The 16,710-nt window shown below is 37.3% G+C and overlaps 1 protein-coding gene across 1 annotated transcript; it reads left to right on the top strand.

Annotated features, from left to right (window-relative positions):
• Positions 1–6,469: 6,469 nt before the first annotated feature.
• On the top strand, positions 6,470–9,945 carry LOC144851627 (gremlin-1-like). The gene is made up of 2 exons (XM_078709189.1): positions 6,470–6,723; positions 8,231–9,945. The coding sequence occupies exon 2, from the start codon at positions 8,257–8,259 to the stop codon at positions 8,815–8,817; it is 561 nt and encodes a 186-aa protein (XP_078565315.1). The 5' UTR covers positions 6,470–6,723; positions 8,231–8,256; the 3' UTR covers positions 8,818–9,945.
• The last annotated feature ends 6,765 nt before the right edge of the window (positions 9,946–16,710 follow it).

A 16,710-nucleotide genomic window follows, 5' to 3' on the forward strand; every position in this document is an offset into this window, starting at 1 on the left:
AATTTTAACGTATTGAATGGTATGAAATATAATATTTAATATAGTCATGTGACCTTCAGTCGTCCAATGAACGACTATGGAATAAGCTAGGTGTTTAGTAAAATGATGCATGACGGCATTATAGAATATATAATAATAATATGACTTGAGCCCACGCTATTAAATATAAGCCTGCGCTCATATTGTATATCAGTTATTTATATTTTTGCTAGATTTATAGAATTATTTATTTATAGAATAATTTTTATGAAACTTTAATTTATAAGGAGATGGATATCTGTTGTTTTAAATTTTAATTTGATTATGTTTTCCCTTGTAATGTATTATATGATGAAATAAAAATATTAATATGATATTATGATTTATGAAAAACAGGGTTGTCGTGAGTTCATTTTGCGGGGGTTTTTTCGTCGCGCGTCAATTACAAAATCTCCGCTTACCTGTGTATCTTTGCCAACATCGGCCTCACCACGAGATACGATAATGAACAATACAGTAAATCATTATATTTTCAAGCAATGTATAAGTAGTAATTGGTGAAAAGAGCCGCTGACATGGATAATGTCATAGAAATATACGCTTTATAAGCTTAGCGAATTTACACAGACGAGCGGTAACGGTAAGCGGAAACAAAAATATCACTCGTCTGTGTAAATTGGCCTATAAGGCTAAGCATGGAGGTATAAAAATAGATACCTCCATGGGCTAAGTGTTAATATCATTAATGGCAAACATTAAAAGTTTTTTTTTTAATGAAAGGTATAAATATCAGACAGGAATATTAGGCTTACCAATAACGGAGAACCTAATAAATAAATAAATAAACAAAATGGAAAACATCGTCCTAGTTGCGTACACAAGTTCAAGTAACACAGTCTCTTTAACATTCGTAAAAACAGTATTGTCAAAGACGGCCGATAGATGTGGGTTTTGTTTTGCTATTTTATTTTGCCTATTTCTCTACATTCGGGTAATGTAGATTTAAACGGGGTAATTATCGTCTTTTCTCTTTATCAAAGATCGACTTAAAAAGTTTTTTATAACACTGTACGCCTTCGTCTAAGTTTATCTTTACTATTTTTACCATTACTCTTTAAGTTAGTTCGAAATTCCATTCCCAACTCCAGCGCCAACAAGGCGAAATATTTGGAATACAATATATTAAGTTTGTCGCCTATTCTAATATCTTAATTCCATGTATGCATACACCGATATGTTTTTCACTGAGGTCCTTGTAACTAAGCCTACGCAGTTTGATACACTGAGAGACAGGTTGTCACTTAGGTAGCATTTGATGACACCAGAAAACAGGTCGATTACTATTCCAAATAGTCGTTTGGCACGTTTTACTGCGACTGATCGTAGGCCTATCGCCACATGATTTAAACGCTCATATCACTGGCTATGTACAACGTCTGCGCCTACCGCCAAAAACGCGTCGATATCAGGCCCGTCGTCTGCACTACAAACATCAACAAATCACTGTCGCAGATCAGTCAAATTCTACGTCATTGTCCAAATGAATTATTGAGTAAAATGTAGTTTAAAACATGTTTAATGCATTTACAAGGAAATGTATATTTCATTACTGAAAGAAATTTGGCCTACGATGAATAACATTAACAATCAAGCGGCAAATAGGCCTACACGAACAAAACACTTTGATTTATGCCAATATTAGAACGTACTGCCTAAATGATGGTGTTCATATCTACTATAGAATGTGTTATTTGTAGCGCAAAACAAGGTGGTATCTTTCGATAAAATATAAAGGTCTCTTACAATAAGTTTATAGCAACATTATGTGCAATATTTTATACAGTAGTACAAAATAAAAGCAGATGTTTACACGTTATTGCTGGTTTATGAGTTTTAGTACACGTAGCAACAATTTATTATTTTCTAAGTTATTACGTAATATTCATTCGCCGTCACCGTACCTAAAGAGCCAACAACATCGGCAATGATTCGAGGCTCACTCGCTCCTAGTTCTGGTGGTGGAACAAGTCTTCTCGGATAAGGACTATAGCCGTAGGCACAGTGTACCTGTGTGCACTTTAAAAGAACCCAGTTCATTATTCGAGTAAGGGTAGTGGGTGGGGGGGGGGGGGGGGGGGGGGGGGGTGTTACCAAAACAGCCCCTGTATCAGGGGGATTACCACCTATCTGATAGGACAGTGATCAATTTACTATTGGTAATCCTTGGCCACATTGCCTAAAGACATAAAATACATTTTTAAAGATAAATATTTTAACGTATAGTCAATTGGTCTCAGATATAATCATCATTATTAAAATAAGATCCATAATAGGCCCACCATTAATATGTATTGCAACGACGGTCGCCTATTTGCAATTAAGACCATGTCTATTTGATAATTAATTAATATTTTTAATGGTTAATCGAAAATACTGCGAGTAAGCACGGTGCGCCGAAGTTAAAAGACGGTGCCAAAAATATTATCGCCTGAATATATGATCAAACGAGCGCCACGACGCTAATACTTTCTAAAGTTATCTGTCTAGCGCCCTCAGTCAATATACAACCCACCAATAGCGTTGATGCCGGCAAAACTTCTCGTGTCAGTTTTTAAAGAAGTTGATCGATCGATCAAACAGAAAGGGCTGTCGTTATAAAAGAAGGAAACGTATATATATATATTAATCTTATTCTCGGATATTCATTAAAAGAAGACAAACATTTCATTTTGAATCAGTTTGAATTGAAGACTTTGAATTTGAATATCAACCGACAACCTAATGTAAAACGGTGAGTTGTTTTTTTTTGTGCAAGTTCTGAAACATATTCATTTTGGTTTGTGAAAAAATAACGCGGTTTAATTGAAAGCAAAATGAGAATATGTGACTACATAATCAAAGTAGGCTATCATGTAAACATTAGTCAGGTTAAAAATGAATTACACTATTAGTTTAGGAAATAATTATCACTTTACTTTCTTTATAGTGGTTCCTAAATTGTTCACATGTGCGAATGTGTCCTCTTATAAAATCAACCTAATGCTAATGATTATTAGCTAATGTGGGTATAGTCTAAAGCAGTGTATATAGATGGTATATGCTTAAGCTTAACTTGTTAAATTTTATTTTGGCATAGAACCATGATAAATGTGATGTGCCCATATGAACATGATATACCACTACCATATTTGGACATATCACTACCATATTTGGGCACATCACACTAGTTTGATAGTGTAGACAGAGTTTTACTGTATAGTACATCGAAGTGTGGTTGATAACAGTTTGAAAAAAGACAATTGGTTGCGAAATAGTAGTGGCGCCAAGCAGCCTACAACCGAGTGAAACTCCTTGTCAATTATTTGCTATTCTGTATAACAGTATTACACAAACACAGAATACTGTATATTATAAATGAATAGACGTAAAGAATACTACAAATGCAGAGCCTTTGGCAATTGAAAAACACGCCTACATTGGTTTAAATTCCAATGTCGACCCTTATTCTATTCGGTTATTGTTTTCTAATACTCTAGGCCTCATAAGTCAATGCTACACGAGGCGCGTAGATTTCTATCACCTTAACCTACTACCAGAATTTTAGTGAGGATTGTCACGCTAGCCTCTTTCTAACGATTTGGGGAGATTTAGCCTTTGTTTCCCAACACCGTTGGCACTTTATTCTCTTTGATATCGGCGCCACACTTCTCCTACCCGAAGATGTTTATTTGCGTGTTCTTGTTTACTCAAACAAACGAATTCAAATAGTAAATATTTCCGCCAACCCAATCCGGGTAAACAATACACGTACACATTTTTCCTTATCAAGATAGGTGATGAACAATAGCAGGAGATTTATTAACTCCGATATACCAAATACAAATGTTTTAAAGAATACAAAAAAATGACATAATTTGTAGCGTCGTTAGTTACATATTTAATATTTTGCATTTCGTGTGTGGTATATCGGTACAGACAGGAGATGACGATTGACATGTGTCAGTCATCTGGCGCGCCATAGGCCTGTCAATATGCCTATGGGGTTACCAAGACGACAAACGAACACGCAGCGTGCTTTTGTCAATTTTGTTGCCACCAGACACAATCCTCGATTTCAATTTCTTTAACGCCCTCTAACACATCCGACACAAATTCTATATGGGCGTGGCCATGACTTTTTTTAAAAGGGGAGGGGAGTCGGAAGTATAATTTGTAATGCACCATAACCGTGATTGAGGGACTCTTACTTCACATGTGATAGCAATGTTTTATATGTTATACGTAATTTTTAAAACAAAAGATACAAATAACAAAAGATAGGCCTACAGTATATGGCAGGGCCCGGTCTATCTCGCACTCTCCACCTTTGCGGCGACAAAAACATTTATTGTACATTTAAGGATAACAAAAAGCTACGTTCCGAATGTCAAACTATTGTTTTAAATATTTATTTCGAGTGGGTGGTTTGTTAATGACGACACTAATAACCCCGCTTTTTAATAAAAGTAACATAGGTAAAATTTTGATGGCCAATGACATAAAAACGGTGCCGGTTCGGCACAAAAATACCAACGGAATTATGTGAAGAAAGATACCTTTGGAGCCAATGTTATAGTCTGCTAATTTTTCTCTATGGCGCGCCTACGGCAAAACTTTTTTTTTTCCATACTTGACGTTGAACTGATTGGCGCTTGGAGGACGTACACGGGCGGGCGTACTTGTGGTAATCACCACGCCGTTGGGCCTAGCTCCATGGGGTTGGGTTACCCGTAGTCAAGGCGTGTGTCTGCATTAATTGAAAACGTTCTTTAATCATATTTTGCGAGATTCTAAAACGTCAACATTAATTTGGATGGAGTTTACAAATCTACTGTTAATGATATGTTACCATAATAATTATGTTTGTCCTTAAAAATGAAAAACAACTTGGGCCTAATAAATATCAGCAAGTCAAAGGCTGGGTTTAATTAAGAAACAAGTCACTATTGATGTATTGTTATTTATTCAAAGTTAACAATACATTCCTTATACTTATGTATATTAAATTCATAGTAACGGTATTATTGTACGTACAACAAACGTAGGGCCTACGACAAAAATGCTTTATGAACATGCGGAAATTTGTCGAATATTTCAGAAGGTGCGATTTGTGACGTCATAAATAGGCGTGGTTTGTTTTATTTACCTGCGTTCACACATAACGTGACTATTAGTTACATTTCTACCAAGCGCGACATCAAAAGCAGGTCAGTGACCCGATATCTATTATTGATACCTGTCACAGTCAATTGTATTGTAACGGATTTGACATTTTGTGTCAGAATAGTAGAAATACAAAAACCTACTTTTTCTAATGAGACTAAACTATTTGTTGTTAATAACACAAAACCTAATCCATCAGACACGCGTGTGCGAACACACTTAACGTACGTCGGACGGAGCCAACCTTTTATTTTCAGTAGGGGTGTATGTATTATCCCAAAACAGGCGTAATATTAATATGGTATTGCGGCTATACACGGATATCCAGCGCTATATGTTCTGCTACATTTTTTTAACAGGAATCATACGGTAGCTGGCCGACCACTGTAAGTAATCCGTTTCACATTAAGTGTTCAATATTGTTATAAGGATGATGAGGAAGTATAATATGTGTGTGAGGTGGTTGGTCACGTGAGGGTTGGGTGGCGACATGTTTTGGGTAGTACATGACTTTCTTACTTTAAAAACGGCATTCACAAGTTGATGTTCGTTTCACGAAACGAAAGCCGACGTTTCGCTTTGGGATATGAAAAATCAAAATTATAGATAAAGTTTGATACACGGTAAATGTATCGCGGTCCTCAGTTGCAAAGTGGAGAGAAATTGCAACACTGACCAGAGTGCGATGATCATATAAGATAATAAGAGTGCTATTCCAAAATCCCACATGACCATATTTACAAGCCTCTCTTGTGGCAAGATCGTGCCGATTTACATATAAACCACACTTTCCCCTAAGCTAACAAAATGTTGGTATCCATCGATAACATCCGTTTCTGCAACTTCCGACGACGATCCGTTTCCCCCCATGTGTGCGTATCGTCTGCTTCCGTTCGTCAGGCACGAATTCACTCGTCCTTTTGAGAGCTGCACGATAATTGCCTCAATTGATCAAAGGTGTAAGCGATGTAACCGGTTTGTCCGACTCGCCCTTTTGGGAGCTGCACGATCATTGCCTCAAATGTTCACAAGTGTGCGATATGTAACCGATTTGTCCGATTTACCAAAGAGTAAATATTTGCACCAGTTAAAATAAATTGAATTTTAATGATAAAGTAAACTCAGAGAATTTGGTGCCGGCCGTCGGAAGTTCTTTCGTCCCAAATTCTGAAATTACGTGCGGTGGCGGACGAATCGGGCGCCAGGTGACTGCGCACATAGTCAGCAGCAGCGGTTGAGGGGCGGCCCGTAATTGGTAGCCGTGTGACGTAGCAGTTACTCGATCTATATAGCTGAGCAGCTATGGTTGGCTGTCAACAGATTGACTTTATAACGCTTCAAAGACCAATTGAAGTATTTAAATAAGTGTTTTTACTTCACTGCTTCAGTTGTATTCAAGAGGCGAACGACAGCACCACGCGTAGCCTCGCTCTACTCATGTCGATATTTGTTGTGTATGGTATTTTATCGGACTCTCATCTATTATAATTTGTTTGTGGATTTCATATAATAATGACATTTTAAAGGATTTAAATTTATCTGGTAAGTTTTGTATTTGATATTTGAAAATTAGTAAGTTCGAAAACATTTAAATAATAATGTTTAAAATATTTAGTGACGTTAAATAAACACTTTTGATATATTTGCTTGTTTTTATCGAGATATATCAAGTTAACATTAATCAATAATAGGCTAACTGACTGAATGTGTAAATGAATAGCTTTGTTCAATATTTTAAACGCTTTATGAATTTGTTTGTCAGAACATTTTTTATTCGTCCTTAACTTTTCTTCTATTCGTTTCCCATGTGCGTAAAAGTTAGTTTGATATAGAAAATAACACTTATTATTAGCTATAGCTAAATGCTTGGTTCCCCTACTTTAGGACGCGCAGCGCAACGACATACGCGCAATTGATTGGTCAATTCCCTTGCGTTGCGCTTACGTCCTTGCGTCCTAGCTTATACGATCGCTATACAACTTTTAGTTAAACCAGCCAATAAAATGTCGATACGTTATCATTTAGAATAGGATATCGCATGTGAACTGGAGAACTATAATTTGATCTGAAGTCAGGGGCTGAATAGCGCCGCAAGACCCCATAATCCTGTTAATCATTTACGCCAAGTATTTTATAAGGCATACAGATCTAGGCCTAGGCCCATTTGATACCCTAACAAATAACACACACGGGGCTTACTATTGTGGTTTGACATAATGTACTTTTATCACGGGGATGAAAGGGACGGAGCTTAATGACAGTATTACACTAATAATACTGTACATTTATGGACTTGATTCTAACCCGTTCCCTTCGTTGAAACGCTTTTTAAAATGTAAATAATATAAAAGAAAGTTTATTTATAAAATGCATGGTTATCCTATTGTGTTGGACATTATTATTACTAGTACTGCGGAAGTATAAAAGTCACTGTGTGTACATTCGCATATTTTACTACCTATTTTTACCACTTGCGGTTACACTGGTCTTAAAATACACGCTTAACTAAACATTTGAAACGTATAAACAGTTTGTGTTCTGTCACCCTGTACTATGTTTTGTCAGTTTGTCGGTCTGTCTGTCTGTGGCAGGTGACACAGTGAGGGAGAGGAGGTTACATTTTGCAGGTGAAATATTTCGTCCTCCCCGCCTTTCTTTCTTTAAAAACTTAGGCCTAGGCTTAACGCTTATTAAGATGCGGTTTTTGAGGTGATATTGATATAGTATTGAATTGAATTGAATTGACTAGGCTTGTACAATGGGAGTTGTGGAGTTATCCGACTTTCAACCAATAATTGTCAAGACATCTATTTTCAACCATGATCAATGTCTAGTTATATGAAAATAATAAAGATAACAATGACAATGATAATGACGATATGCGGATAAACAATGACGTCAGCGATGGTAAACGTTGACGACAAAATAATGAAAAACAACGATGATGACGATGACAATGATTAGGTCCTTTATAATAGTAATACTGATGATGACACCATAATGATTATAATGCTTATGATTAACGGGTTGTTTCTTTATTTTGTTTCAGAGCACGCATAATATAATATAGGAGAAATGAATTTATCAAGTCCACTAATCTACCTAGTGCCAGTCACATTATTACTATTATCGAGTTTAGCCGATGCAGGCAAAGGAAGAAGAAAGGCCAAGAATGTACTTTCCATGCTAGACGACAGCGAGCCGACCGTAGGGGCGACCGCACCACGGCGCAACAGAGAAAACAACAGACGCGGCAGCGATCATCGCGGCAAATCACCAGACGAACTTCTAACGCCGTCAAGCGAAGAAGCGATTGAAATTACTGAGAAACGATACCTGCGAGGGGACTGGTGCAAAACACAGCCTGTAAAACAACTTATCGAAGAAGAGGGTTGTATTAGTCGAACAATAACCAACAGGTTTTGTTACGGGCAGTGTAATTCGTTTTATGTTCCTAAAACAGTACGAGACCGGGAACAGAACGCGTTCGTATCGTGCGCTTTTTGTAAACCGTACAAATACGAAATGAAGACGGTGACTCTACGTTGTCCTGGTAGGACGCCGAACACTAAACGAAAGAAGGTTAAGAAAATTAAGCAATGTCGCTGTATAGCTATCGATGTCCCGATCGATTGATTTGCAGTAGACTTTAACGTTTATTATTTATACATATCTATTCCAATTTCAACGTATAGATTAGCCCATTCCGATACATTAGCCAACACACATCTGAAATTATGGATAAAAAAAACACTAAAAGTAGAAGATTTTTATTGATGTATTTACACTCGTAGAAATATTTTAAACACAGTTATATTGTGTTACAAAACCTTGTCAAATGTTAGAAAATGTTGTTTTATTGTGTTTTTTAAACGAAATAAGAAAGTTTATCATCTGTTTAGTACCGTATTAAGTAGGCCTATTGATTATTGTACACCTTGTAAGAAAAGGTTCGTTCCACTAATACGTAGTGATCTTTAGTCTAGCATAGAAATAATTCAACTTGCTGTACCCGATGCGAATCTCGTTAATTATGCCGCCACAGGGAGACATAAAGTGTACGCGCGCGTACAAATGCTGATTCTTTACAATGTAGTATAAACTATAGTTCGTTACCATTAGCTCTGGGAAGCGAGATAGGAGGGTGGTATATGACTGGGGTAACTCCATAGTGATTGTTTTGTGAAATTTCGGAAAGCATGTTATACTGTGTAATATATGACTTTTAGGTCAAAACATTGCCTTTTGTAAATACTGTACCGTAATGTATTTATGAATGCCTTTAGGGCTCTGTTCACACTGTAACCAGAAGTACTCAATGCACACGCTAATTTGGGGGCTGTCGCAAATGCGTATATACACTCGTAAAAATTGATTCCACCTTATGATATTTGTACGTCGTTACACGCGCTTGCTTACACATAGTGTGAACGGAGCTTAAGCATACGAACCCCACCATAGTGTGAACAGGGCTTAAGCATACGAACCCCACCTTGTATTTAAATGAAAACCTTGTATATCCGAATGCTTTGTAAATAATATACCTGTACATATACAAGATATATAAATGTTGTGTGTATATATGTATAAAAGTATAGGCCTATTAATATTATTATTGAAGATGTAAGCAGCGTACACGCTTTAACTAGTGTGAACAGTATCTGCGTATTATATACACTATATCATTGTTGTTGAGACCAAGCTTTTTATATTTGAATCATGTTCAGTATTATCTGCAAAAAATAAAATTATACGTAACTTTAACTTGCGTTGTTTGTTTTGTTTTTTTTTATCGACGACAAAATTAGGCAATTAGGCCCTATCAGAGGGTGTGCTGAAACCCATGAAAAGCCAAGATACGCAACACAAGTCATTTTGACCAATCACAAGTGACAAACTATCCGAACTGCCGCCTGTGATTGGTCAAATTACCTTTTTTGTGTGGGAACTCTGCTTGTTATCGGAAAAATGTTCATTCTAGTTCAAGAAGACGTTAAAAATGTGATATAATATCAGCAAAAAGCTCTCCTTCCAAATGCGGGGGTTTATTCTAGGTCATTATGATACAGGACTGTCAGGAGGAGATGTGGTTGTGTGACCAAATAACGATTCATGAATGACGTCACACTCGATATTCTGGTAACAACGCGTGCAGTGATTTACTTCTCGATAAGGTGCGTTTACACTAACGACTTGATTGATTTCATGATCGATTGATTGACAATTTAAAACGATTAAGTAGCCAATAGATACAGCGATAACAAAACAGCAGCTATTAACATTGTCCGGTAGAGTCAACAAAATAGAATCACCAAATATATGCGAACTCTGAGAAGTGGTATATAAATTCTTTTAGAATTGTTTGAACTTAAGAAAGATATATTTAGTCAATAGTACTGTAACAATAATATATGAGCAGACTGGAGCCAAAGTATTTGTATGGCGTTGTTAAAGGGAGCAGTCGACTTATTTTTTTACAACCGTGGTCAAATGAAGAATTTCCGCAGCGCTAGTTGGCGATTCTCATCATCAACACGGCAGCTGGTTTGCTCGCGGTCCTTTGGTCGTCTGGCCGTCTTGGGGCCTAGCTAGCATTGACTTATCACGTCTTTCGCATCTTTTCATAATTGCAAAACATATGAAAATCTTTTTCATCTAGCGAGTAAATTCAGCTGCTCAGCTTTGGTCCATCGCTTTACATTGGTAGCACTGGCGCCAGCGAGCTATCGCTGGTATTAGGCACCGTCGGGCCAAGTACACGATCCGCCTGTTTAATCTTTCTGTTTTGGGCAGATGTTGAAATAATCTTTGGCGTGAAATAGGCCTAACGGTTCAAGATACCCACTAGTTCAATATCAAGTTGTTTTAACGATGTTTAAGGGCTTAATTCTGGTCTGCTTTGCTCTGCACACTCAAGTACACCTGTCTCCGTGACAGTGATTAGCATAGCCACCTGTATCGATTTCCGTCAGGTGGTGAAATAACGATTATCGAATAACCAGCAAAGAAACATACGAGCACTGATTACATTTACTTATAATTTGGTATTATAAGTAATAGGCTTCTAAATAAACGTATTCACGTCGAGCGCAAAGCCACTGGTGCCAATAATGGTCTTATAGCTTGGTTGCCACTAGGACGAAACGTAATGAAAGTTGACCAATGACAGTTTGAATTCATCACTTGTAGTTCTAAGTAAAGCTTGGTTCCCACTAGAACGTAACGCAAGGACGTAAACGCAACGCAAGCGTTTTAACCAATGACAAGCGAAGTTATAGACAGTTAGCAATCACAAGCGAATAAGCCATCGCTTGTGATTGGTCAATTCACTTGCGTTGCGTTACGTCCTTGCGTTGCGTCGCTAGTGGGAACCACGCTTTAACTCGCTTGCGTTACGCGTACGTCCTTGCTATTGCGCCCTAGTGTGAACCAATTATTTTCGATTGCGGCGTGATGCGATGCACTTGTGTGACGTGCCGCCGGTTAAAATGGTCTAAAGCGTTTTGTAGGCTGCATCCAACATAATTAAAGCAACGCAAGGACGTAAGCGTAACCCAAGTAATTTGACCAATCAAACGCGATGAATCATCAGAACTGCCACTTCGATTGGTATCAACTCACTTGCGTTGCGCGTACGTCATCGCATTGCGTCCAAATGGGAACCACATTTTAAGGAGCATTCACGACCAAACAGTAACATTGAAGACAATCTTGTTAAAACGACTTATTATGCGAATAAATACTTTTCTTTATTCGAACTAATTTTATTTTTGTTATAAATAGGTTTCTATACTAACAATAACATTGATTCTAGCTTGACAACGGTTCATTGTTTTACAGTGATTTCTGTTTTCGCCAAGTATGTACTGTAATGTACTTATCAACAACAAAAAATGTATTTAAAATCGGGCGACTAGAATTCGGTAATCAACAATGACGGGGCCTTTATATTGCCTAACATGTCAACACTTGAACATGCCATTTAACCCTTTTAGTGTTTACAAGTATCACACTTACGAACTTTGTATGATAACATCCACTTTGAAAGGAGACGTTTTAGAGCCGCCGAGGCGCTGTATAGCCAATTATACGACACTCGTGAGATTCACAAGCCGTGAACTTGAGTACGAGCAGGTATTTCCCTATTTGCAAAAGGAGGATAAATTTCGACATCAACAGTGCGAGTAGACGGTCCAAGAGTACGCGTGCCATACCCACATGTGCGAATACCAAGAATAGAAAACCAAAAACAAATCAATATTCTAAACAAATAGATACGGCGCCTTTAGTAACAAATGTTATTATATTACGGTTTGGTATGTATGTCAGTTATTTCATTTTTTCTTATGCTATATTGAATGGTCCAATGTTTTGCAAGATAAAAGGAGGGGAAAAACAATAGGTCCAACATTTTAGAGTTTTAATTATTTGACAATGGAGAATGAACGACACGCGGAGGAAGGAACGAACGAAGCGACAGACGCGAATGAACGAACTGACGGAGAAACGAAAATGAACGAACGAACGGACGAGAACGAACGAACGGACGAGAATGAACGAATACACGCAAATGAACGAACTGATGGACGAGAGAAATGAGAATGAACGAACTGACGGACGAGAGAAACGAGAATGAACGAACTGACGGACGGACGGGAGAAACGAGAATTAATTAATGGACGCACGAAAACGAACGAACGAACGGACAGACGCGAATGAACGAACGGACGAGAACGAACGAACGGACGAGAACGCACCAACGGACATTCGTGAACTTAACACATTAAAAGACAGTCATTAAATTGATTATCTAATTTACACTACGTGAACAACGGCAACCGGCACACAGGTAAACCAGAAAGCTCTTACAGTACGAGTGTCACAAAGTTAATTGAATCCAGACTGAAAAAAAAAAACACATTCGCAAGGTATACAAAAGGCTTCCGGATCTAGACAGTGGTGGGTGTAAAGATCACATAAACCTCGGCCCCACGGTCCAAGATGAGACGAAAGCATTGTCTTGGTAGAAAAACACGAAAGGGCCTAAAGCTCTATCTGTTCGTTTGTATAAGGCAATCACCGAATTTCCCAGACTATTGGTCTAAGCCTCAACCTCTAAATATTTCCCTTTGGCGCCGTACATCATGTAATTTAGTTGACTGGCGCCAGGGGAGCCTAAGTCGTGGTAGTGGGTGTGTGTACTTCTTATCAGACAGGGCCTAATGTGTATAATTTAGCTCTACGAATCTCCTTCAACCCCGAGATCAGCTGTGTCATCGATCGGATCAAACGATTATTATATAAAGATGAGTTTCTGATGATACCAGTCGAAATGACCACTTGAGCCCCGTAGATGCTTATCGAGGAGTGGGGTCATTTAAGGCCTAAACCCAAGAACAGATATAGTATTCTTATATCCATTGTTGACAATGTTTTGATAGCCAAATCTGTTTTTAATTTACTTGCTGTTGACTTGTTGAAAGATAATTTACTTATGAGTACTTTGATAATTTCATAATAATATGTAAACATCCCAGTGTTTTTGTTGGATTGACGTGTGGAGTAAATTATTATTAGTCACAGATTCGTAGGCCTACGAGTAAGCAAGAGGCTTAAACATACATCGTAAAATCACGTAAAAATACACTGGTAATTATGCATAAAACAATAATTCAGGGTCGTTTAATCCCACAAAATGCAGGAATTGTCATGAATAAATAATAGTCTAGTTGGCAGATTAATGTATCGTAAACTTGACAATTGCAACACTCAGGGCAAGGTAACACCTAGTTCAAAATACGACAGATTTCCAACATTAAACGAACTTAAAAATTTGTCAAAACAGATTACTAAACAAAACAACAAAATTTACAAATGAACTGTCATTATTGACCAATTAACGCCAAGCAAAACTCTCATTGACCAATCAGATTACGCGAACTAAACATGAATGACGCAATATAAATACGCTAACTTTGGACCAATGAAGATGCACGATTCTTTAATGTTACAGTATATGTTACAGAACGTTGGTTAATCTGGGTAAGTTCACACTTGACCAATCGGATTATGAGAATGACGTAATACACACCGGGTATAAACCACGATGCATGACTAACAGTAATTAATAACATACATAATTGTGAATCCTGATGACTTTTTAGGCCTAGATCACAAACTTTACTTAATGGTTAAACGCACGCCTAAATCTCGGCTTGGTTTTGGATAAAACCCTTTCATATGGATTTGTTTTCTCATCAAAATGAGTCAATCCGTTCAGATAAATAGATTTAATCTTCAGCTGATGAAACAAGCGGATCTGATTAGATATAGACATTTTGGACCGGAAGTAGAGGCAGACGACAGCACAGTCATTTTATCACATTTTAATCATCACTGCCTGATGAAGAATAAGAAGAAATACTTTTTTTCATAAGTAGCGTCCCATAGCATATCCCTAACGTTGGATCCGAAACTTTTGTATGTATATATTTTTTTATGCAAATGATATACTAAATAGAAATGAAAAATGAAACTTCATACCGCGTACAACACCGTCACCATAAAGCGTCTGGATTTGACGGCTAATAAACTTTATTTTAAAGGGAAACGAGGTCGTCTGTAACTCTAGGTCGACTCAGCGCAAATCCACAACACGTATGTACTAGTAGTGTACTGCGATTTTATATTAATTCATGGTGGTTTCACATATTAATATGCATAAGAATATAAACTAATAAATATAATCATTCTATAGTTTTTAGTAATAATAAGTTCTTAAGTAACAAACCAAAGCCTACTAATACAACGTAGAAATAATAAATTCAAATTCAGTATTAAAACAAAAATCTGTAAGAATAACCAGGTCGAGTAGGGTGAAATAATATTTACGTAAAATATAATGACCGTCACAGCTGTGTGGTGTCAAACTATCTAGGCGTCATAGCCAATAACATTACGCCTGAGGACATATAATATTATAGGCGACGCTTCTAAATACATTTACATAACGTAGCCATTATGTCTTCACTCATTATCTTACCAACATTTCAGTCGCTGCCGTTTGGACGAATGTTTCATCTCAGACGAATTTTAAAAACGTCTGTGAGAACACAGGTGTCGAGTAACCGGCCGCCGGATCCCCAAGAGAATGTCTAAACTACCTGACCGGTGAGACTAGAAAAATTGTGCGTAATAGGCGACGCGTCAACTGTTGGGCAATTATTGTATCGCCGACACAATATATGATGATGTTTTACAGCAATGTCATGTGATCAATAAACATAGGGCCGAACAACGACCGAAAAATAAGACAATTTATGGACAATTATTAATATTATTAGCTTTATATTATGTTTGTTTCTTAAAATGGCCTAATACTCTTTTTAGATCTCCTAGCAAAGCTCCGAAAAGTTTGCACATTGTGGTGATGTGAAAGGTGTATACAAGTGCTTGATTATAGGCTTAAAATTAAGATTGAAAAATGATAAACGCTTTAAGGCCAATTTACAAAGACGAGCGGTAACGGTAATACAAATATAGAATCTATGTTATTCCTTATGACCATTTTACACACAACGAGGAGCGGACAGGCGGTTTCCGCTCAGGATAGAGACAGATTCTATGCGGGACATGACAAGCTACGCGGTGTTTTCCGCTTACCTTTACCGCTCGTCTGTGTAAATTGGCCTTTAAACTGAAATTGTTTTCAATTTTCGAACAAAATCTTCGATTGCTACACACACAAACGGTACGGTAACTTGTATGAAGATCACAGGGAGCCGGTAGTTAAATATTGTACCCGTACGCTAAAGGTACAAGTCGACTATCGCCACTAAACTATAAATTTCGCGCCAGATAGGCTACTAACGCAACTGTACACGCTTATAAAGTTACCCAGGTGTAGCGCTAAAACTAGTAGTCTACACTTCCTAAATCGTTATTTTAATTGTGTCGGCGACTTTTTATAAATTTCATAATTTTAATGAGTTTGTATAATACGTACATTACAATTTTTATGTCCAAGTTTTAGAACTCGAAAAAACTACGCGTTAAACCAGATTTACCATACGCCAAACAAACCATTGGGAAATCAGGCTTCGATGGCACGTTAAAAATATATGACGCGCCATAAAGGACATAATACGGCGGTAATAACAGTCAAGAATGCTGTCGACATTTATGAGGGCTGTCTCGCCCAAGACAAATTTTATTGTCGAACGGAACATACATAAACTGTTTAGGCCAACATATATAAACAAAATATCATGTAATTTATAGTAATCTCACAGTATACAATAGAGAAAATATAAACATGAATAAAATGTATTTATATTTTCCAAATGACGGAAAAATAAATGTGGAAAATATACGTACGAATAGACGATAAGAACACTGCATCAACGTAGTGTCTATAGCACCGGATACCGGTTAAAACAACACTAGATTTGAACTCATCCACAGGACGAGTAGGTTATACGCGCAAACGCAACGTGCATGTTAAAATTGTGTTTATATTGCTGAATGTGT

This window comes from Antedon bifida, chromosome 9 (genome assembly GCF_963402885.1).
Source record: "Antedon bifida chromosome 9, ecAntBifi1.1, whole genome shotgun sequence".
In the NCBI taxonomy this organism is placed as follows: domain Eukaryota; kingdom Metazoa; phylum Echinodermata; class Crinoidea; order Comatulida; family Antedonidae; genus Antedon; species Antedon bifida.

Excerpts from the sequence above, each read along its gene's own strand:
- LOC144851627 (XM_078709189.1), top strand. The coding sequence starts at position 8,257 with ATGAATTTATCAAGTCCACTAATCTACCTAGTGCCAGTCACATTATTA.